This window comes from Cyprinodon tularosa, unplaced genomic scaffold (assembly GCF_016077235.1).
Source record: "Cyprinodon tularosa strain WSP-4 unplaced genomic scaffold, ASM1607723v1 ctg82, whole genome shotgun sequence".
In the NCBI taxonomy this organism is placed as follows: domain Eukaryota; kingdom Metazoa; phylum Chordata; class Actinopteri; order Cyprinodontiformes; family Cyprinodontidae; genus Cyprinodon; species Cyprinodon tularosa.
Genome location: NW_024039585.1, coordinates 1,019,688 through 1,043,968, shown reverse-complemented (window position 1 = coordinate 1,043,968; position 24,281 = coordinate 1,019,688). Strand labels below are relative to the sequence as shown.

The 24,281-nt window shown below is 38.4% G+C and overlaps 1 protein-coding gene across 3 annotated transcripts in view; it reads right to left on the bottom strand.

Moving 5' to 3' along the window:
• ttll7 (tubulin tyrosine ligase-like family, member 7) overlaps positions 1–24,281 on the bottom strand; it is a 110,648-nt gene that overhangs the window by 79,954 nt on the left and 6,413 nt on the right. For all 3 annotated transcript variants that reach the window (XM_038272161.1, XM_038272160.1, XM_038272162.1), the window contains exons 2-8: positions 21,926–22,291; positions 21,454–21,588; positions 18,095–18,216; positions 12,322–12,389; positions 11,855–12,013; positions 5,103–5,319; positions 2,571–2,735 (exon numbers count right to left, since the gene is read on the bottom strand). In XM_038272161.1, coding sequence (XP_038128089.1) covers positions 2,571–2,735; positions 5,103–5,319; positions 11,855–12,013; positions 12,322–12,389; positions 18,095–18,216; positions 21,454–21,588; positions 21,926–21,950 — 891 coding nt within the window. In that variant the 5' untranslated portion in view covers positions 21,951–22,291. The remainder of the gene's footprint in view (positions 1–2,570; positions 2,736–5,102; positions 5,320–11,854; positions 12,014–12,321; positions 12,390–18,094; positions 18,217–21,453; positions 21,589–21,925; positions 22,292–24,281) is intronic.

The window sequence follows — 24,281 nt, the reverse complement described above, 5'->3', positions numbered from 1 at the left end:
ATCAATAAAATAACAAGACAAAATGTATGCAACAATCTTGACCAAGATATGTATTCTCTAAAGAGGAGACAACAACTGCTACAGTTTACTCTAAGATTATTTCTTTTCACTGCTTATTTTTTTACCAACTGATAATTAGACAGTGTAATTGGCACTGATTGTTTTTGAATTCCCTTCAAACACAGACGTTCTCCACTGTTGATGCTGCTCCATCTGTGTTTCTAGTGGTATCCAACCTGCATGCATCTGTGTTTGCCCAAATCTTTGCTGGCTGCTACCTATTGGCCTACAACACTGTGGGAAACATGCTCAGTCTGACAAACATGTAAACACTTTTCACAAAGCTTCTCTTTACCAGGCAGGCGCCTTGCAGTGCTGCTGCCCTGCAATTTTGCCCAGTCCAGTCTGACTGCTAGGTGCAAGAGAGAGGGGATGAGGTGGTCTGGTCTTAGCCTGATAAGGCTGCACCCTCCTGATCCTTTTTCCCTCTGTGTGTTTCTCATGTACCATCATGTATATGTCAAGCCATCCACTGTCTACCCCCAGGCTATTCAGCACCATAACCTACTCCCCTAAACATGTCTGTACCCCAAGACCCCAACACCAGCTCTGTGTGTGTTTGTCTGTCCTTTGTCCTGCCCAAATCACCTCTTACCTTACCCTGTGGCACAAAAAATGGCACTAGGTTACCCATGTTTGTCCAAATGTGCCTATTCATCCAACTCATTTGGACTCTTCAATGCAAATTATATTTATTTTTTTAATGTTGCATTGTCTAAATGGTTTTCCTCAACATAAACATTCATTCTGAATCATATCATAAGCCCTGTGATTTTGTGATCTAGTTTCTGTAATTCGGTTTTCGTTTAAATTGCGCATAAACCAAAGACAAATCTGTCTTTTTCTTAATGGTCTACACAAGCATTTCAGCTGCAGACAAGACATATAATCTATATGTTTATTGTATATACCATATACAAATCCAAGAAAAAAATAAATAAAAAATGAAACAGCAGAGTATCAGCTATGTATGACTGTGAGGAACTTCATTGGAGATTCTAAATGTCTAGTCGTAAAATAAGCTGTTAAAAAAACAAAGTGCACATTTCTTGTCTGAAGTGGAAAGGCTGACTTCCCAAATTCTAGTTTCTCTAAAACTTGGACATGCCAGTTAAATTTTTTCTTTAAAGGCTAAAAAGAAGAAAAATTGGAATGTTTTTTTTTTAGCCTTGTATGTAATATCCCATATACATACAAGGAAACATCATATTCTGTGCATCATCGAGAAAATAGTCTTCATGTGTTTTCTCTTGTAAATGGAAATTCTCACTGTCATCCTTCCAATTTTTTCAAATCCATGGGAACCTTCCAGTACCTACATGAGCAGTGAGTATGAACTGAAACCTTTGCTCTCTCTTTGTCTTTGCCGTACTGTAGTCTGAATTCTTTCGGAAATCTCTACAATTCTTCGGAAATTATTCCTAAACAAATAAAGGACACTTACTAAGTGTGAGTATTCTATACACAGTACATGTATAAACATCGAACTGTGTTGTTGTCACCATGACCGGATGGTGATTATATATGGCAATATCAGTAAAATAAATGGCTAGACTGGATTTGGCCTTACGCTGGCCCCATTAACTTGGCATTTCACATAAAAAAATAAAAAAATAAAAACTATGCCCAATGTATTTCACAACCTCAAACAACACATTTAAAGAGGAAGCACAAATCTCAGATGTTCACACTAGAAGCAAGAGTCCCATCAGCGTACTTGGTCTTTACCAGAGGGAAATTTGTTGTGAGGAGAGAAAACCAACTTAAAATGAAACAAAGTTGAGGATCATAAACAGTACCAAAAAGAACAAAGACAAGATTTTTATGAGATAAAAACTACTTTTCCTCTTAGAACTCGGAACAAAGGAAAATGTAAACACAAGGAGAGTAAAAAGCTAATAAAAAGAAGAAAAGGTGCTTATGGAGAAAAGAACAATTGTTCATTGAGAAGAAAACATCAGCCAATGAGAATTCCTTTAAATACAAGCATAGCATGACAAGTAGGGAGGTGAGAACAAGCATCAGCGGGCAACCCATATGACTATGTACCAAGAGTCAGGGTGAAAACGGTGAGAAAAAACCTGAGCAGAATCGCAAAGAGATGGTTTAATGGACTAAATTGCACAGCAGGGATAGAAAAGGGCTAAATAAAGAAAAAAACCTGAAGAATCTTCCAAACTGGTGATGATGAAAGTAAATGAAAATGGTTGAGGTGTGAGTTGAGTTCCAAAGGAAAAGCTCATCCTGCAGGAATGATGTTTCCTCTGAGTGTTAAACAAGCTCCCTGAATCAGTGTCATATCCAATCAAATCAAACCTCATCTAGTCAACCTAAGTATTGTCCGCAGCCCTGAGTTGGTTGATAGGAGCAGCCTGTGTGTATATATCAAAGTATACATGGAGTTTATAGCTGAGGACATTGTTTGTGTTTAGGGACTGCTTTTCTCCTGTAACACATTCCCTTTCCTTTAGTGAAAGTAAATATCTGAAACTGATGTGTTTTTATCTTACTGAGATGTCTCCCCAGAACTTGGCCACATCATAGTCGTTGATACGGAGGAACTCAGTGAACCAGCTGATGGACCGCTTGCTGCCTTTGTCCACCGTCTCGTCTCGCTCAAAGTTTTCGTTGTGTTTGTTGACAGAGTAGTTTGTCAGATGCATGTAGAGCTGGCTCTGGAGAAAGAAAGTCACAGAAGCAAACATAGGAACATTTTCTTTCCTGAATCTTGTCAACCCTATCAAAATGATCAGAGGTGTAAAGCAATAAAGTACAAATATTTTGTTATCTTACTTGAGTAGAAATTTTGGCCATCTATACTTTAGTGGAGGAATTATGTATATATACTCCTTAGTTTTGTTTCATATAAGTTCATTTTTGTTATGGCTTTTTGGAATAAAAAAACATCAAAATAATTTCTTTCATCCAGAAAATTTATTTCTTTGTGGTTGTTGTTCACATAAATAGTTCTGATTATTAGTTATAAAACTAAGAAAACTAATTATAAGTAAATCATCATCCAAAGCTGTGGAAAAATGTTTCTTTAATAGTGTAGTGCGGTACCCATTATAAGCTTGCATTACTTTTACTTTTATACTTTTAGTTTTAAAATTGTACATTAACACTTTTTCTTGAGTAAAAACTTAAGTAAATACTCTAACTTCTAAAAGAGTTTTTAAACAATAGGATTTATACTTCTACTTGAGTAATAAATATTTTTTTGACACCTCTGGAAATAATAATAAATAAATTAAAAAATTGCACTCTACATGTTTCTACTCCCATAACTACTTAGTGGGGTTTGGTCAGACTTCTGCTTAAATTTTACAAATAAAAGTATAAATTTGTACCAAAGTCCACTTATGAGTAAATAGAATCAATCTAATATATCCCCTCACAGTATGTATATATTTACTATGTCAAAATCCACAAAGAGAGACCTAAACTTTATGCCTTACATGCAATAAGGTATGTGCAACAGATTACCAACACAGCACACTGTGTGCTCATCCGACACAGTAGTGACAGCATCATGCTGGGACGAGGACAACCCAAAGGCCTTAGGGTGGAGTGGCTCAGTCACACTGTCTTTTACAGTTAACATTAGTTAGAATGTCACAGTTTACATCCAGACCTAAATACAAGTCAGAATGAAGTGAGACTGGGAAATTGTCTATGAGAAATTATTTAATCCAGCCTGTATTAAGCTTAAGCTATAATAAGGAGAAAAAAACAGACTTGTTCATAATTTATACTGATTTGCATTTGCTTGTCATATAAAATGTGGTAAAAGATATGAGCAAACGTATGACTCTAATATGACAAACTATTAAGGTTCGGGAATCGTGAATCCCTTTGCTTTGAGAAATGTTTACATTTTCCTTCTTGCTCCCTGATGCTATTACCTAAACATGTATGCTATAATGCATACCTGACCTCAGAGGTAACAACTCCACTAAAGGGAGCAGCCTTTAGTGATAACTGGCTAAAACTTTTATATATTTGTGAGAACATTTTTCTGCCAGCTAATTATTTACCTACAGATTTTCAACAAACTGGGAACAATTATAGATGCTGTAATTAGCAAAATTCCAAATGACATTTCAGATCAAATGTCTTACAACATTTTGAAAAAAAAGCTATTTATTTGATAAAAAACAGCTTCCAAAATAACATTTATAGTTTGGAGAATAACAATAAACAACACAGTAAACTGTAGCGAGACTAAAAGAAGTAGGAACAGAGCAAACCATTTGTTCTCATAGGCTGTGCGTGCATCACTGAACGAGATGACAACAGCTGTCCACCCTATAACTATTGTTCTACCCCTGTCCTTTCAAACCATCCTTCAAACTCAAAGACAACACATCCTTGTCCCCATCCGACAAAGACTAACGCCATGCCTGCAGGCCACTGCAGCCCCGGATGGCTCTCAGGAGGCCGCTCTCCGAGGAATGGAGCATCCATCTCCATGATGCCGCTCGCTCCATCATGTGTCATTCACTGAGACAATACAAGCTTGTGTCTTTGTAGGAGCCCAGCATCTCTATACATGTGTGAGTGTATGCTTAACACAAGCATGTATCTTGCTTGAATGAAAGCTGTGCGCATGTGAACATATACATCCCCCTTTATCTGCAACAGTCTGTGCTTCAGCAGGTGCAGAACCTAAAGGCAAATATGAATGGTTTGACATCACAGAAAACATCTGGCAGGAAGACATTTTTGCTCAGCTGCATGTGTACAATCTGTCCACACATTCTGTGCATGCGTAGGAAAAAAATGACAGCTTTGACCGTACCCTGCTGAGTGTTTATAGGAGTAAATACCTGCTAAGTGGTTATTTTTAGGTCATATTTTCCATGTTTTTTGTGTCTATTATTATGTCACATAGTAAAAAATGTAATTAAATTTAAATATTCATTGCAGGGATCACTGAGCTGCTATGATTTAAAAGCAATGTATCTATGACTGTGTGGGTGTATGCATTTTCAAATCTGCTTGCAGAAAATTGCCACACAAATAAAGATCCTCTGACTCACCAGGTTGGCCTCGTTGGGTGAGTGGTACTTCTCGGTGCCCATGCGAACCAAGCCGTCTTTGTACAAGAAAATGCGAAGCGGGTCACAGGAAGTGACCAGGATGTAGATGCGCAGGTCAAATTTGTAGCCCTCCATCAGGAAGGGCTTGTCCAGATACTCCTGAACAATAAAGTGCTCCTGGGCTGGCAGCTTCTCACAGTTACGGATAAGCGAGATCCTGGATTGAGAGAGGCTTTATTAATCCTTGGGGGGCATATTATGGTGGCATAATAAAAAATGGCGTGGTAAAGATAATTAAAAAAATGACAGATGGGAGGATAGTAGTGACTATGAATATGAATGATGACACTGGTGCTCTCTTATATGCATATTGAAGTCAGAAAATTGGGGCAAACAAGATACAGATTTTGGATGTTTCATTACAATATTTCATCTGAAAGTCATCTAAAAGAGTTGAGGGATGTCCTCCCCCCACTCCTGCCCATTCGTCTGATACTATCTGTCTTTATGTCCAAAGATTAACTTTGGCCTGCAGTTTCCCCTGCTCAGGAAATGGATAATAACCATAAATTATACACACCATAGATGCAATCATGGGGAGAGGATATTAAAATACGTCCATACCATGCAGGGAAAGATTTTAAAACTCACAATAAAGAATTTAAACCTGGTGTCCATATGAAACCACAAATTCACAAATAAAAAAAATAAGTATGCTACAAGGCAGCTTTGAGCAAGAAAGGGTTTCTTTGGAGCTATTAGATGGCCGGAATGTTTGTGGCACATTTTTTCACTGTTGATCTTTCAAATGTCAAAAAAAAACAAGTACAGCCTGAATGATGGTTCATCTTAGCCATTCTCATGAGCATCTGGAGAACATTGCGTTTTCTTCAAAGAAAAATTCCTCTCTTTCTGCACAGGAAAGTACGTCGGCTGCTCTCTGGGACTTCAACCTGGGTGCAGGTTAATGGGAGCAGACACCGCTCCGTTTCAAGCTCCATTCTGATTCATTTGCTTTGGCCTCATGTCACTGGCACTCAAGCCGTATAATATGCAGGTCGTTTCTAACATGAGTAAAGAATGGGCTGCGTTATTTTGTGGACATTCATGTGGTTGTGCAGTTTTTTCCTTTTAGTATAGTGTTTTTTTGTGCAGAGAGAGGGTGTGGGGTCATTTCTGAACAATCTTCCACTATGTAATAGCTTTTGCAACTGACCTATCTCACCCATCACTCATAGTTAGGACTGACTTAATCTAAATTGGTTGCATGAGCAGCCTGACAGGCTCCATTGTACACATACAAGAAGTAGGACTGATCCAAGATGTGTGGACCTGACTGTTGCAGCCTGATGTATAGACATATAGCGGTAGGAACATGACTCTGCTTTCTGTAATTACAGACAGAACATAAAGTGTAATGAAACTATCCAGCCTATGTCGCAGAAATATGCTTGATTCTGACAATTTTCTGCTTAGATTAACACTGGCCCTTCAGAAACACTATGTTTTCCTAATCAGTCAACTAATAAAACTTTTCAGTGTGGACTCTTTTTATGGTAGGACAGAAACGCAAATTTAGCTATTTTTAAATTTGGTAAGTTATTTAACAGTTATAAAAAAGGGGCAAGAAGCAATTTAGAATAAATTGATCAAATAAAGTTGATTCAAGCTGAGAGAGATTAGGGAGTGGATCACGGCTCTTTGGAGAGAGTTTATATTTTTTGAAGCCAGCTGGGAGCAACTCCTTCAATTATGGAAACAATCCCTGACCGAAGCAATTTGTCAGAATTTGGATTAAAACCATTTATGCTAAAAGTAAATATGACACTTTGCTTTACTGTTTTTGACATCAAAAAACTTCATCCAGATGCTTTTAGGATTCTTTAGCTCAAACTGATCCTGTGTCTTTTAAAAGGCACGAGTTATTCACTTCAAATGAAGCACATGTGGATAATTCAGTTGTCCACACAGCATCTTTTACATGTCCTGTGCTTGTGTAAAACTGAGAATGAAAAAAAACAAACAAGGAAGAACCTGCAGATGTGATTTTGTTCCCATTAATTGCACGAAGAAGCTAGTCAATAAACTCTATTGTTTTAAAATATTGATAAAGATAATCAGAATGTGATACAGTTAACCTTCTAAGTTTGATCCCTTAGAGCAGGGGTCACCAACGGGATGCTGCTGCTGTTATGTTTTATCATTTATAGAGTGTTTCGTCATATCAATAATTTAAAACATATAAGCATTTACAGGTATTTCAAAATGACAATATCTAGAAGCAAATTAGAAATGTAAAGAAACAATAGAAATAGGTTTATTATTAATGAAGTTTAGGTGAACTCTGACTCCTCCAGTTCATATGTCAGTATTAGTAGCCCATCCTGTGACTCAGTACCCATGAACATGCCTCTATTCTTAAAAAGGTTAGTGATCCCTGCCTTAGAGTTTTCCACATATCTCTGTCATGAAACATGCTATAGTGAAACCTTTTGGAAATCCAAAATGTAAGAAAACAATCTTTAGACCATGGTGTCCTGACCTCCTGGTGGCAATGTGGTGCTATGCCCTGGGTCTATTAATACCAAAGTAAATAAAGCCAACAGGTATAAAAAAGCGGGTTGCAGATTGTGGAAAGATCTTACCCCTGCCTCCCCAACAACTGTGGTCACCCACAATTTTGGAGCTAAATCAGTCTTTAGACACGTGGCTCACAAACATTTCCTGCTTCCCCCCCACCTTGTATCTTTACTGCAGTGAATTACATGCTGTCATAAAATGAACGACAATCACCTTTAAACAGAAAAAACTGCCACCTCTTAAGGGTATAATGGAGGATGTTCTTTTTCCAGGGTGGATCATCAAAATAAGTGGTCCTCCTACTTGTCAACCATTCTGATGATATGTTTACGTAAGGCCGTCCTACGTGCTCGTCCCCATTTTCACTTACTGGTGAGTCTGACATAGTGGAAAAATTGCAAATCTTCTTTTGGAAAGTAAGCTGGTATGAGTGATGCAAACAGCAACTTTTAAACAGAGCGTGCACGAGAAGAAATAGGCTTTAATAGGCGTTCCCTCTCAGGAGCGGGTACAGAGTTTTCCATGTGCATATTTTCTTTTTAAAGGGGAGAGGGTGGATCTTTTGAAAAATTCACAAAAATCCTCCACTATACCTTTAAGTTTAACTGTCAAAACCTTAACGGTTAATTTTACAGTGTAAAAAAGATTTAAAATTGCTGTCAATATTAATATATATTTTAACCCCTCCTAAAATGGGCCATTTATTCATCTAAATTCATCATGCCATGCCTCTAGTTACACCTGCTTATCAACTGATTTATCCATACAGTGTATCTATAAAGCTAAAAGCATTTTTTGTATTTAAAAACTTAACAGAAAAATGGAAAAAGTAAAACGTTTTATTCACCTTTAAATGGAGAAATGAAAAACTTTATTCGTCCCTCAAACCAATAATATGGAAGATCCCTCCGTAGATTATCTACATCAGTCTTACTCCTGCCAACAAAAGCTGCAGCCCTACAAATGACCACTTCACTGACCTGCTTATCAGAGTACTTGAATGAAAACGAGCAGGAGGGAAGTTGTTACGGGCCTGACCGACGATGTAAGGCGCCCTCTTAGCTGGCTGACAGCAGGCTGACTGATGAGGACAGGGTTAACAGCGTTAGTTAGTGGAGCTGAAGTAGCTGAGGAAAAGACGGCATGATTGATGAGCTGAGGTGTCAGATAATCACAGCCCACTCTCCCCCTGCCTATTTAATATGACACTGGAGGGGAGCTTGCCTTTTTAAGCTTCGCATGCGCTTTTATTTTGTTTCGCCTTATAACAAGCTAGGCTTCAGACATAAACAATAACTTCATTTAGTTGGCCGACAGAAAAATAAATTACAGGGGGTAGATATAACTTAATTTCCTGCCGCGTCACACCACAGGGGAAAAAAAAGAGAGAAAAATCTAATTTTGTGAGCCGCCTGCCACTGAGTGGTCGAGCTAAACTCATCATCTTTCATATTCTTAATGTATTGCAATAATTCAGCCTTTATTCTTTAATAAATAAGGGCTTAGTACAAGCATGGAGTTATAAGTAATGCTCACATTATACCAGAAAGGACAAATTCAAAGAGAACTAGAGGAAGAGGTGGGGCACACAAAGCTATTTGTACTTCAATATCCCCACCTATTGGTGCAAGTGATGAAGTCAGCCCACTGTATTTCCTGATGCACACTCGTCTCAGAGATCAGATTTTCAGAGAACAGAATGTGAAATAGAAAGCTTAATAAATATTTTGCCACGGGAACTCTTTCTGGGTTTCTCAAGGCAGCTAAAAGGTTCCTTCTCACTTCAGTTAAAATGAATTCTCTTGTAGTTTAAAATTTATCTCAAGAAACCAAATTATTTACAAAACTTAAATTTTTTACTTTTTTTTTTCTCTGTAGTCTTCACATTTTTTTTTATTAATAATTGCTCTTCTTCGGGAGGAATAACTAGAATCTATGGGGGAAAACAAGATAAAAAAGAATTTCAACTCTTCAATGAGAGCTTTTTTAGACTTTTAGATTAAAAATCATTTACAAAGCACAAATCGGTGAACATTGAAGTGTCTCAATGTTCCTTTCCCCGAATAAACTTCCTAACTTCCCTAAGAATGTTTGGATTCTTCTCATTTCTCCTCAGTCAGTGGAACACCCAGAAAAGCCCAGATAGCCAGATCTCATCCTACTCCTCTAATTCTTTTTAAATTGAGAGAGCTTTGTGATCAATATCAAAGTCCCCACCACTTAAAGCAAAGATCAAATGCTTACTGAGCCTTATAATGTTCAGTTTTTATTGGCAATGCTTGTGGGAAGATGATGTAACCTGTTCAAGTTCCAGGACATATAAAGGCATGAATTTCAAGTAATTTCACTTTATTATTGAATATGAAGTGCCGTTTAAATGTATTCACACTCATTCTTTTTCACATTTTATCAATTTTACGACCATAAACTTAAGGCCATGAATCTGTTTTTATCGATAGACAAACACAAAGTAGTGTCTTAGAAAGATAACTATAGGTTAAAACAACAGAGCAATAAGAAGTTTGCCAAGAGCGATTAAAGAGACACTGTGCACAAGAAAGTGCTTTTTTTTTGATGACATACTAAAACTGAACAGTTTGGCCAATGTGCACAATGTTTAACCTGGAGGAAAACTAATGCTGCCCTGACGACATCATCAACAACATGAAGCATGGTGGTGACAGCATCATGCTGAGGGGAGACAGGGGCAGGGAAGCAGGTCATGACTGAAGAATGGACACACCTTACAAACCCTAAACATACTGACAGCGCTACATGTAAAGGTTCAAAGTAAATTCATTTGTTAAAATGACTCAATCAAAGCAAAGACCTACCGTAATTTTCGGACTATAAGCCGCACCTGAATATAAGCCGCTGAAGCTTAATTAGATGATTTGTACATATACAAGCCACACCGGACTATAAGCCGCAGGTTTTTAGGTTTACACACCAACTGTCTTGCGCTCGCAATGTCCGTCTTTCTCGCTGTCGTACTGTCTCGTACCACTCGCGGTAGAAGTCTGCTTCCGGAGGACCTCCCCATTCCCGCGCGCGCGGCTACTGTACTTGTGTGTTGAAGCAAATGTGACGTCAACATGGTGGATGGTTAAATCCATAGATTTAGGTATTACTCTAGTGGCGGTTAGCTGTAAAAGTCCATAGATGAACTGCATTGTTATATAAGCTGCAAGGTCGAAAAATGGGGAAAAACTTGAGGCTTATAGTCCGAAAATTGCGGTAAATCCAATTGAGAAATTGCAGAAAGGCTTTAGTCTCTTTTTAATTTAAATGTGGCTTTAGCCATTTTGCAAAAATAAATGTGCTCAAAGACTACTCCCTCAATCAGTAACAGTGATTAAGACATATCCTATCTATCCTTTTCCTTTTACTAAAGTCCCACCTTACTAACTGTTGGTAAATCAAATAAAATACAAAAAGAGGAAGTTACTCAGTGAATCCATCTATTTTAAACTCCTGAGCAAAGCTGGGTGCAGGAGACGGTTAGACCAGCTTTTCTATTCAGGGAATAATGGACAAATGCTTCCAGACTTCTCTCTCAGAATGCCAAAATCCAGAATGAAAATTCACACCTCACAACTTGAGCTTACTTCTTACCCCATGGGAGTGAAAGTATGAAATATGCATTCAGGTACTACATTCAGCCCATCGTTTGATAAAGAGGTGCTATTGAGAGTCCATGTTCCCCTGCAGCAGCCATCTTTGTCCATTTTCTAGTCTGACTGCCCTTTGCTGATGGTGCCTCATAACGGAATCCAATAATCACATGCAGAGACCTTGAGGGGAGGAACTACAGTAGTTGCCAGAGACCATGAGCATTTGTGTGTGGCCCCCACTGGCAGTGATAACCACTGATTTATGGCCGGGGTGACCATCGAAGACAATGAAGCCCCACAATGAGATTCGCCACACCCTCTCAGCTCTAATACTCAATCTGTTACCAGCCGTTCTCAATTTCCATAGACACCCATGCCAGGGTCACAAACCCCTTATAGCTTTGTTTTGGTCGTGTTTGTCCTCTATTTGCTCTGCTGCTAATTTACTCCCCCCTCCCTTTCCTTTCCCTCCTCTACTTTTACCCTTGCTCTCTCGGTCAGCCCTGCAGTCAATGCATATAGATTACTCAAGGAGACTTGCTATAGCCACTGACATACCCATGACCCATGGCTCCATTGGCAGGTTTGACAATAAAGGTCTTCTGCTTGCGTTTCCTGCGCAACTCTTTGACATAGTTCTGGAACTGAGTGTATTCGGCGGGGAAGATCCAGGTTTTGGGTATGAAGCTGTACTCCTGAGGCTGGCACTTGATCATTCTGCAAGGAAGAAAAGAGGAAGTGTGCAAGTATAATTTTCTCCAAGAAGCAATTACTTATCGTTTTAGAATAATCTGCCAGTTAAGTCTGGCACTTTTGGGATTTTTTTTTTTTTTTTCAAATTAAAAAATGAATGTTGTGCTTTCAAAATGGACCTGACCATTTGCTTTGAAATGTGAAGTGCTACAAGTACCCAGCTGTAACTTCTTAAAATACCAGCAGGCAGTCGGATGCTTGCGTCGCTTCCCTGTAACGGATCCAAAGCGGTCACATGCACATATTAAAGAGGGATAAGGAAAAAAACTCACTTGGACATGTTTCTTGCGAGGCAGTCTTTCCGGCAGATTTCGCCCATGCCAGGGAAATGGTTAATTCTCTGCAGAGGGACAGGCAGACATAATAATGTTGTTAGGGCCATTAAGCCACTCAATTCCACCCCCACCCCTTCATAAAAATGAGCACATTAAAGGCAGCAACCTGAAGTGAGCTTACAATGTTCTGACATTTATGCCCAATTACAGACTCAAAACAAAAAGGTGACGCTGAGACCTTTCTCAACCCTTATTTAGTTTACCATGTTTTTTTTTTTATACTTTAAAGGTTGGGGAGGGAAGAGGGGCGAAAAAATACGATCAATCTCTACTCAGAGGGGGCAAGGTAATTGGTTCTGCATCGCAAGCTCCTACGGTGACAGTTGAATGAATTGCTTTGAATGTGCCGAAAGGGGGTGGATGTAAAGAAGAAAAAACCTCAGAGTTTTCTGTATTCTTTGACCAAATGAGCCTGAACAGGGGTGGTAATTAGGCTCGTACAAACTGAAAATCTGACAGTGAACTCTCAAAGTGCATCACTGAAAAAAAAAACAGAGGACAATTTTACAATAAGGGGAAATAAAGAGGTAAAAGAAATAAAATACAATACAAAGCATATAAGAAAAGCGTTATTATTATCCAAATGAGACAGATGTAATTAAAGATTCGGAAGAGACTGTACAATTATCCCAGTGCCGCAAGACTAGATGGCATGTAAGTGCAAATCAAAGCCAATTGTTGAGGGAGTTTCACTTTTCTTCTAAAATTTCAGCTCATGGGTGCCACGCAACCATGAAGAAACAAACCCAAAAAAGAAAGGCAAAGCATCTGGTCAATGTGTAACACTCGCAGCATTGCAAAATATGAAGCAGCTACAGTATTCAATATATTCCATCTTCTTCGCTGAACTCTTAGTGCCCCTATCTTAACAAGGCTTCCTGACTAGCTTGTGATTTAATCGATCATTAGTGGCCAGTCTAATCAAATAAGCATTCAGGGAGACGGATAGCTAATACTCACAGCTACGGGAGGGCAGCCAAGTTCATTGAGCAAGACTGGGGGGGGGGTCAAGCAGAGGTAAAATCACTCTCAGACCAACCAGGAAACTCAGAGCAACCGTTGTTGTTAAGACCCGTCTTAACAACATCACTAGTGACATCTGAAAGCTGCTGAGGCAGACCCAGTTGTGCACAGCATGTCAGTCTACCTGTCAATCTCTGGATAGCCTCTGTTGAAGTTTTTTACTATGTCCATGATTTTTTCATAGCGGTTATCTTTGTCTCTTACCACACTGTGCCTTAGGAAGAGCAGCTGGGAATTCCCACTCCTGTTTTTTCCTCATTTATTCATGATTATTGTACTGAATATCACACTTTCCTATTACTGTTAATGATAAATATGTGTTTGGTTGCATTCGTTGTGTTATCTCTATTCTCTGCTGATTTTCATCATCTACCTCTTGACAAATGTTGATGATGAGAAAATCATTTTCAACCATTCAACAAGTTATAACATACAGTATGGAGCCTTTTAATCCTTTTAAATGTTCATACGCCTTGAAACATAGGTTTGCAGAAATTTAGTTTATCTGCACAAAGCATGACGCTCAGAATTACTGCAATCTTAAATTATTTGGTTTCAATTCTTTTACACAAAATAATTAGATAAGTTTTGCCATACATATTTTATTTTCCCGTTTTAATTCAAAACGTATAAATGAAATCCAGGGCAACCAATTACTCTTCAGTACAAATTATGGAAAATGTACTTTAAGTGTAAATACAGCTGTTCTGAGATATGAATACAGTTGTTTTGTGAAGGACTAAGAGGCTTGAAAGAAGTTTGAAAGGTACCGTAAACCAAAAAGCTTAATGGTAACTCTTCAGGAGCAGAAATTCACATTTCTCCATGACAGATTAGACAAATCTTTCAGGAAGAATGACAAGAAGAAAGTCATTGCTTAAAGAAAACTATTAGAACTCTGAATTGCAATTTGCAGCATATAATCATAACTAACTTTCTAAATATGTCCAGGGAAGTTATTTCTAAATCTAAGGGAATTCACAATAATTCTGTTAAAGGGCTGCAAAAGACTTGAGTTGAGACTGGGGAGGAGGTTTACTTTCCAGGAGGATACCAACACTAGTTAGAGTACAAGGGCTACCAATTAATGGCCAAAAATCAAGGCCTACCTCTATTTTAAAAACTTTGGCAAGACTTGAAATTTTCTGTCTACGGGCACTTCTGTGCATTCGAATTGAGATTGTTACCTTGCAAGCAAGACGAATTGTTGTAAGATTTGAGAATTCAAAAATTCCAGAAGTCAGTAGACGCATTAGCCTGGAACACAGATATGTTTTGAACCAATGAACGTGAATGAAGACGTCAAACAGTAGCAGCAAGCTGAAGCAAAATGTATCTGTAGACTCTGTTACTCTGTCTGTTTTCGCTGGAATACCCTCTATTTCTTTATTGAAAAAACAGGGAAAATTATGTAATTTGTGTCTTTGTGGTTGAGAGAGATGTTTGATTTATCAATTAACTCCAGTAGTTGTTAATTAATAAAGAAACATGTGAATACGTGACAGGTGCTACTGCTGCTGTGATTGGCTAAAATGTCGACATGAGAGGCGGGTTCCACTTGGTGTTACCCAATCATCTCCAAGAATTGTATTTAATGTCCCTCGATTTTACGAACACGCTTTCCACCCGAAACCTTTGCAGATGGAGGCAATGAAGAATTTAAATTTAATTACATGTATCCATCTGGCTCATGCCAGGTTATTGAGCCTGAGCTATACTGCAAAGAACAATGGACTCTCTGACGTAAAGATATACCCCAAAGAACATGCAGCTGTATATCCATTCCTTCCATTTTACAGCTATGTTTTTAGTTTATAACAAATTACATTGAAGATTTGTTTTTTTTAAGTGACAAAATGTTAAATGTTCAGAAGGTTTTAATATGCTTGGAAGGCACTGTAAGCGGAACCAAAAACAATATAGTACTTTACCATTTTGTCAGACTTACTCTATTGTTGATGTACAGTTTTGCCCATGAATAAAATAAAGCATCACATCAATTTATGGCGTTTCAGGAAATTATTACTTGCACTGGGAGTGGTTTTATATACAATAATGTTTATGTTAGATTAAAGTGACAGGTCCAACGCCTGCTGACACATTTGATCCACTTGAACATGGGCTGCAAAATGAAATGTAAACATAAGCAGCCAGAGAAACTGATGGGAAGGTAATGCTGTTTAAAATCAATAAAACACTCGAATAGCTCCAAAAAAATTTTTCCATGCTATATTATATTTGCATGATTAAGTTACTCTTGCTATGTATGCTTACCTAAGTCAGTTTTCAAACATATTTTACGTGAAATAACTTCTGCAACAAAACTGCAGACTGATCAGTAATAAACGGTCATAAACAACTATCTAAAGGAGGGGGTGACCAAGGTGCAGCCTTAAGGCCAAGTCCGGTCGTTGGTAAAATGCTGTTAAAGAGCCTATATCATGCAAAATCAACTTTCTGTAGCTTTTAACTATGTTATAATGCTATCCCTTGAGTGAGGCACAAAGTGGTATTTCGCTTGATTTAGGCTTGTCTGAGTAATCCTTATAAGTTCTGTTCTCTCTGTCCTGTGAAAACGAGTATCTACATAAAAATGCCTACTCAAGGAAGCAACTGCCTTAACCGGGGTGTGCCTGGACTGTAAACAAATGGCCACCTTTTCCGATCAGGGAGTGGTATTGTGAGGCATAGTGAGAAGATTCTGCTAAAAAAAAAATGGATCCTTTAGCAGCTAATCAGCACAAGGCTGCAACTTTCCTTTTTTTGATGTTGTCTAAATTGTGAAAATCTGTTTTTTGGATCGACTGAGGTCTCTGACTTTGTTCAGCCTTCAGAAGTGGTGTGATATGGTAACGCCATGATCTGGGTAGTACAAAGATGGAGAAGGGAAGCTGCGCTTTGACGACAGGTAGTTCTTTTTAGGGCTGGAAAAAAACAGCTATATTTCCTTGCAAAATAATGCACAGATAGTTCTAAAGGAATTAATTATTATTATAAAAAGCACGATAAAGGACCTTTAAAGAATATAATGGAGTATAATGGAGGATGTTCTTTTTCCGGGTGGATCATGAAATTAAGTAGTCCTCCTAATTGTCAATCATTCTGGTGATATGTTTGCGTAAGGCCGTCCTACATGCTCGTGCCCATTTTCACTTAATGGTGGTGAGTCTGATTTAGTGGAAAAAAATGCAAATCTTTTGGAAAGTAAGCTAGTATGAGCCATGCAAACAGCAACTTTTAAACAGAGCATGCACGAGGAGAAATGGGCTCATGCATGCTCTCGCACGCATTTAATAGGCGTTCCATCTCGGGAGCAGGTACAGGGTTTTGCATGTGCATATTTTTTTTAAAGTGGAGAGGGCGGGCCTTTTAAAAAATTAATGAAAATCCTCCACTATACCTTTAAGGTCTTTTGTTTGGAGGAATGGGCTACTCTGTGTACTTGTGTTCCTATAGCCGGAATCACAACCCCAGACCTAAGAAATCGGAAAGAAATATATGTAATTTAAACTACTTTGAGTCTCACTACTGCATGTGGTCAGATAAAGACCCCGTTTTCTTGTATGGGAGATTCCTGGTTCGGTCCTCCAGTAGAACTTTGTCTTTCTTGCCAACTTACCAAGGTGAAGATCCAGGATTTCTAAAAAAAAATGTATAACTAAGTTACTGAGCTGCCCGCTCTACATTCTGAATCAAACTTAATCAAACCCAAAGGCAAATTAGGTCTGTTTGTAAAACTGAATGTTGCTCATACGCTTCCAATAAACACATAAAAATGCTAGTATATATAAAACTAACATTATCCACATTCAGTTTTTCTAACAAGAACGAGGAGTGATCTCGACGACATCTGGTCTAACCAACCAGATGGGTTATTTGTTGTGGTAAGTGTGCCTGATAAAGACCAGAACTAGTGACGTTTTGTTTCATTTTCATAAACTTGGAACAGCGGCTTTGGCAAGAGGATGTGGCAGAACGAGGATACCTATAGTGAGCGTTGGTGGGATTTGAAGAAGGTAGAGGCAGCAAGCAGACACAAGAGTATTTATCTCTGCTCATGTGGAGCATGCTGAGGTACGTTGAGTGAATGCATAAGGTTTGCAGCAGGGGAGCAAAAACTGAGAAATAAAGTGTTGCAGAAATTATAATTAAAAGCAACATTTTATATTGAATTTTAGGATTTGCTGCGGTTTCATTTATTTATTCCAAACAACAACTTACTGGTATATATTCCCTTTATAACACTGGCATGTCTTTTGCTCAGAAGCAGTAACATACCAACACTTAACTGCTGTCCAAGGAAGTGTTAAGAAATCTTAAGAATTCAAATTCAAATTGTCACAAGATGAAGAGACATGTTCCCAAAGCAGACAGGAACCCAAATAAGGCTTCTAACTAAACCACCTCAAAGATGAAGGAGGCTTGGAATTAGCAATTATTTTTCATACTTCATATTTAGTTTGCAAGTAAGAATCTGCAGGGTTGAAAGTTATTCAATTAAATGGTTTATTTCCAGCTTTCAATCATTATATAAATTCTTTGCATCTTACTAAAATGGAGCCAAATGTTCAAACATTTTCTTATTCACAGATGCATTGGGCGTCATCTTGACTATATTAAAAGCAGACAGATTCTCTGAGCTCACCGGTTGTTTTGAACCAATACAAACTGATCAAGTTATGTCTACCTGATAGTTCCTGAGCTCAGCAATCTTCTCATGCTGCACTGCTGAGTCATTCCAGATGAGGTTAGCAGTCTCATCATCATCCCGTGCATTGATGAAGCCCATCTCCCTGATGGCTATGCGTACTGTAAAACATTAAAAACACATTCATTTCTCTTGCAAAAGGGAAATACCTCAATGAGCTGCAGAATCTCATAAATACACATATTGAAGGACTTGTAAAAATGTGCAAAAGTATCACATCTCTTGAACTTTTTATCATCTTAACAGGTTAACAACCAGGAACTGGTAGTCCAATGCAAAGAAGTGCATAACATTTTTCAACAGATATAGAAATCCCAAACTCAGGTTGGCTCTAATATCTTTACGAAATATAAGATTTTTTTGTGGACAGATGTAATTTGGAGGGGATTTAAAATGCAAGCCAGACTTTATAGGTCTCACATTGTTTTTGTTTCCTTTCACTGCTTTTCACTACTTTCTATTGCTCTACCATGTTCAATCCAAAGGAAATACATTGAGGTTTAGGTATTTTAATTGACAAAATGGGACAAAGTTTAAAGATTTTTGAAAACTTTTGAAAGCCTGTGTAAATTTGGAAAAAGGCCTGCCACTTAACACTCGACCGGGCACGTCCTGCAGAGCGAGGAAGCTTAAAGTTCTAGCTGCAAAATAAGAAGATGATATCACCTGGACTCTTAAATCCTGAGCCTAACCAAGCGTCACAGATCAATATTTCACTCAAACATTTTACGAGACCCAAATGTTGCTGTGTATACATAAAGAGATGAATCTGGGGAAGTTATAGATAAAAAAAAAAAAACTTGCAGCCATATTTACTATTCATGGAACGGCAGCGCGGCAGCAAAGCGTAATGCTTCTCTTGAAAAAGATAAATTAATTGACTGTAATGCATTCAAATCCCACCGGAAACCATATAGTATGAGAGATAGGTGGCAACCCACTTGGACATTAATCCTACAAGGATTCATTATTCAGCAGTTAATGAAAAATTCATATGCCCTAACAAAACAACGTATTAATTAATTTCTTGAAAGCTTCTACAAACCTGGAGAAGGCTTGCCTAATGTTGCGTGATGGCACTTGAATGGGGAAATAGATATTTCCAATGTGACCTCATCCATCTGTTAATGTCAGCAGAGACTAACTGTGTAATGCTAACTGGAACAGGGAGATTTACATCAAAGCAGACATATGCTTACAATTAGCAGGAAGATCCTGGAGTACAGCAGGGCTGTAATAGATCCTGTCTTGCGCTTCTTACGAAACAGGCATTTGAAACGCTTCAGCTTACAGACACCTACTTAGTGGGCCCGACGCACACTCCCAACCCCATTTTCTCCCACCATTAAACTTTACCTGAGATATTATCGTCTCTCAAAAACAGATGCAAGAACAATGCAAAAACAAGCCATCCATCTGGCCTGTGGAGTTAATCCTCCCTCAAAATAGGCATGAACTACCCTCAGAATGGCCACTGTGAGGCTCTCGCCACAGCTAGATGACTGACTCACAGCTGGAGTCCCGTCTACCGACAGGATCCCAACTGCCTCCGTCTTCTACACGCTGCTGCTGACTCCTTACTTTCAGAGGCTGTACTTCACCCCTGAGAACTCTGCTGCCATGCAATATATTGAACCTTAGAGGAGTGCTTACACGGCTCTTTTAAGTAACCTCAACAGGAAAAAAGAACCAGCAACTCACCAGCAAGCTAAATTACCACGCAGTAGATTTAGGTAAAGTATATACGTCTAAATAGTCTGTGTGTGAGCTGTTTGGCTCACCTGCGAATGTTTATGAGCGATTTGAGACAAAAAAGAAAAAGCCAACTCTTAAAAAACAAAAATCTGCCTCTGCAGATTTTATAGTTATATTTTATATTAGATTTAGGTGTTTGGTCTTTTCACAGAACCTACTACGCAACAGGAAGAAACAGGTGTTTAAATCCCTAACTCCTGGTATTTTTTTTTATGTAAAAAAAACAAAGAAACTGACGAGCTGAATACAAATTTAGTTCAACATTGTGACCCAATAAAACTGTTAAAGAAATACATTTGCAGTAGTTTTCACCTGTTTTTACCTTAGGTTCATGATTTAAAGCAATCTATTGAAAATACATCATGGAAATCATTTGGATGGTTCCTATTCTGCTGTTAATACTTAAACATTTTAATTTGCATGTCAATGAAAATATATTAGTGCCAATAATCTATGAACAAGAGAATATCTTGTTCAGAAATTACCTTTTTTATTGTAGTATATCAAGGAAGAGTTATATGACTTTCATTTTTGAAAATTGCAGATATCGTATGTATTCTGATTTTAACAATATTTTTAATGTCAATATTATTTCATGTTGTATTTTTATGTAATATTTTCATGTTAGGTATTTCTCTAAAACATCAAATATTAAATAAAATCTCAAAAACTGAAGCTCTGGTAGGAGCTTTAACCATGAAGCAGCGACAGTGGCGTTGGTTGTAGGAGTTTGCCCTGAAATCGAAGGGTTGACGGTTCAAGCCCCGACTCTGACTTTCAGTGTCGTTGTGTCCTTGGGCAAGACACTTCACCTGCATTGTCTACTGATGGTGGTCAGAGGGCCTGGTGAAGCCAGTGTACGGCAGCTCCACTTCTGTCAGTGAGCCCCAGGGCAGCTGTGGCTAAAATGTAGCTTGCCACCATCAGTGTGTGTATCAATGGGTGTATGAATGTAATGTAATGCGCTTTGATCAAGTCTCCTGTTTTGAATAAAGGCGCTATATAAGTACATGCCATTTACAATTTACAATGAATATTGATGAAAAGTTGAGTGGAAGGAAAAAGTATGAAAAAATATTTATGTGAAAACATCTTTGATAGGATTGTGAACCCCACCTAGAGTTGGAATGAGAGTTATTAGTATTGAAATACAGCTAGAATAGTGCATCAAGAGCCACTAGTGACAGGCATGTGCAGGGGATGACCTGTAATTGTTGTGTTCCTTGTGCCAAACCCCTCCTAACCAAATTCAATGTCATTCAGAGCTCCAAAGGCCAAAGTGAAAGGTAGAGGAGCTGAGAGGCACAGAATCCAAGGAGCTAGAGGTCCAGCGTGAGGTTTCCACAGTCACTATTAATCCTGCGAGAGGTCTGCAGGTCCCAGGTCTGAATACGTTTTAAAGGGCTTAATGCTTCCCTCTGCCAGATGTTGATTTCACCACATACCTTAATGAACATGGTAATAACTTAATATTTATCTAAGGTAGTTACTTATCTAAAGCCCCTGCATTGTCAATGTGGTTTTGTCTTTCACAAAAACAACAACAATCCATAGTGTTTCAGTCATTAAAGACATAGGAATACCTATTTCATATTTGGTGCCGGCGATGTTGGCAGTTATCGTGCCCTTCTTCTTTTTGGAGTGTGCCTTCCTCTTCCCTCTGCTCTTGTAGGAGCCCACAGATGGGCCACCGTTCATGGGGGACGCTCCTTGATCCTCTGGAGGAGATAACACACAGCATAACTAGATACAAGCACAGCCTGTGCTCCAAAACAGGGAGCGGAACGCAACGCTAACATATTTTTCTTGTTCCTGCAGGGGATTTACAGAGCTTTGTTTATGGAGGAAGAATGTAAGTGGATTATTCATCTTGTGTGGTGTAGTTCCATACATCATAATCCTTAAATTATTATGTTCCACTGTTATGTGTGTGTGTTTTAGTGTGGGTGTATGGAAGTATAGTTAAGTTATGTCTCAGTGTATGCACAAATCCAGCATAAGCAACTAATACAGTGACCCTGTCAGTTCTAAGAGGAATGAGCCTCTCTTACTTACCTCCATCATTAGGAGGGGAGGGCATCTCAGGGGCTGGAGGAGAGAAGGGGTGAGCCAAGCTTTCTGCCAGGCTTGGTGGGCGGACCTCACAAGGTGCTCACAGCACCCCCCACCTCGAAGCGATTTCTCTCACACGCACTAGTTACTCTTCCCTGTCCCTGGCTGCTTGGACAATGTGGTTCATAACAGCCCGATGGATCATCTGAGCTTCTCCTTAACCTGCTTCAGCTCAGGTAGCAGTGGTGGGAAAGGGTGCAAAGGGGAGGATTCATGAAGGGGGGGGTCTGCACCAACAAGATATTCTTATTGCTTCCAGGGTAGAAAGGGAGGGAAGGGGAGGATAAGGGGGGAGGGGGGTGGGTTAGCCTACAAAGAAGAAAGAAAGAAAAGAGTTTATAGATGCAAAGTTTAAACTGATCCGACCAATCAAAGACAAAAACTACGCAGAGCTCCTTTATTCCACATAAAATACTGCAAACACTGTTTTTTGTGTTTTTACTAAAGCAAACTGTTTCCAGCATCACATTGTTTCAGTTCCTGCTGAGTTCTCTAGCAAGGCCACAAGGTCAGTGGGCTCAAACAGATGGTATCTTCACAGTGGCTTATTAAGATGTTACCTCAAGGATACTGTCATCGGTCAGCAGACGATTTCTCCGGTCAGCGAGCGTATCTAAAAACCTTTTCAGGATGGAATAAGCTAATGTTGCCACTTTGTGTCCGTGTAACCACGGTTCCTTGTTTTGGTGCCAAATTATAGAGATATTGGTACATTTATGCAGGGATTGTGTGCTTTCCTTTAAGAGCACTCCAAACACTTGCTCTGTAAATTTCTCAGATATTCATCCCTGCTTTTAACAACACATAACAAAAGCTGCTTTTATGCCTCTATTTTCTTGTTCCATCTGCAGAAACTGTGAGAAAATCGAAAATGTCAGATGTCAAATGTTTTTGTCCTTGTGAGCTGCTAGATGATTCATTTTTTTTATTAAAAAAAAAGACTATAAACAAAGTAAATGTAAAGTTGGTTTTTAGTCTAAAGAGGCATATTTAATTTTCCCATGTAGGAAAAAAATACAAACATTCTGACGTTATGGTGTGTTTTGTTCTGCTAAAGCATTCATATACAGTCATTTATTGAGCATTCATGTAACAAACACAAATCAGTGCAACATTGTAAAGGTTTCAAACTTTCAAGGTTTTTATTTTTTAAATTTCAGAAACTGTGATATGCATATTTATTCAGTAAACATTAACGGCAAATAAAAACAAGCTTTATGGATAAATGGAAAGATTAGAAGAAAAAAAATGTATTATCCAGTTTTTATTGTGGCCATTTATGCTCAATTTTTGTAGTTTGTAATTTCCACCAATTTAGTTTTCTGATGTATTTAAGTCAATTTAGAACCAAAATTTGTAATAAATTTTTTATATTTGGAATTTTATATATTTGGGTGGAGGTTGATTGTTTGGTAAATGTCTAGTGTGGGCAGGAAGTTTTGTAAATGATTTTTTAATAATTTTTTGGGGAGCTTTAAACATTAAATTGACATTAGTTTTCGTTTCGACTAAGTTGCAAGACATTTCTAGTAATTATTTTGTCTCTGCCTTTATAATAAATAAATCAAGTCGCAACCACGTAACCACCCACAGCCTTTGTTGGTAAAGTTGGTGTTTTTGAACAGAAGGCCGAAAAAAGTCTTCATTGTGAAATAACTCAAGCTCAGTCATGTTGGATGGATAGTCTCAGAGAGGAGCATTTTCTTAAGCCTTGCCACAGATTCACAACTGGAATTTGTTTTAAAGTTCAAGTTAGTGCTGAACGGTTTGGTCAAAAAACAAAACTGTGATTATTTTCAATCGATTCGTGATTTCTCTTTGTGATAAGCACAAGCATGTCCATGTTTTACTCCAAGGTTTCAGTTTGACCTTGAAAGCCTGCTTCTCCACAATCCAGACCTGCAGGAATTTACTGTAACATTTGCATGAAAAAGTTCTTACTTCTACTATAATGCATAGATCTAGGTGCCAGCTGTAGCTCTAGTCCCTTCTGTGCAGCAGCATACCCACTTTAATTTGTATTACCGCCACCTAAAGGAGAAATGTTGTGTCTTATTGTTGTTAAATGTATTGTGACCAAAATTGAATGCCTCTGAATTCTGGATCTGCTGCACTGGATATAAGGATGTTTCCTTAAACTCTCCCAAAACTGCAACTAACTTACCTTTATGTATTCAACCGAATCGTCCCAACAGTTCTAATTAGCTTTCCTTTCTTTGCTAAACAGAAGCGTCCACACAGAATGATTCTGCCACCATCGTGTTATGAGGTTGGTATGGTGTTCTCAGCAGTTGCCGCA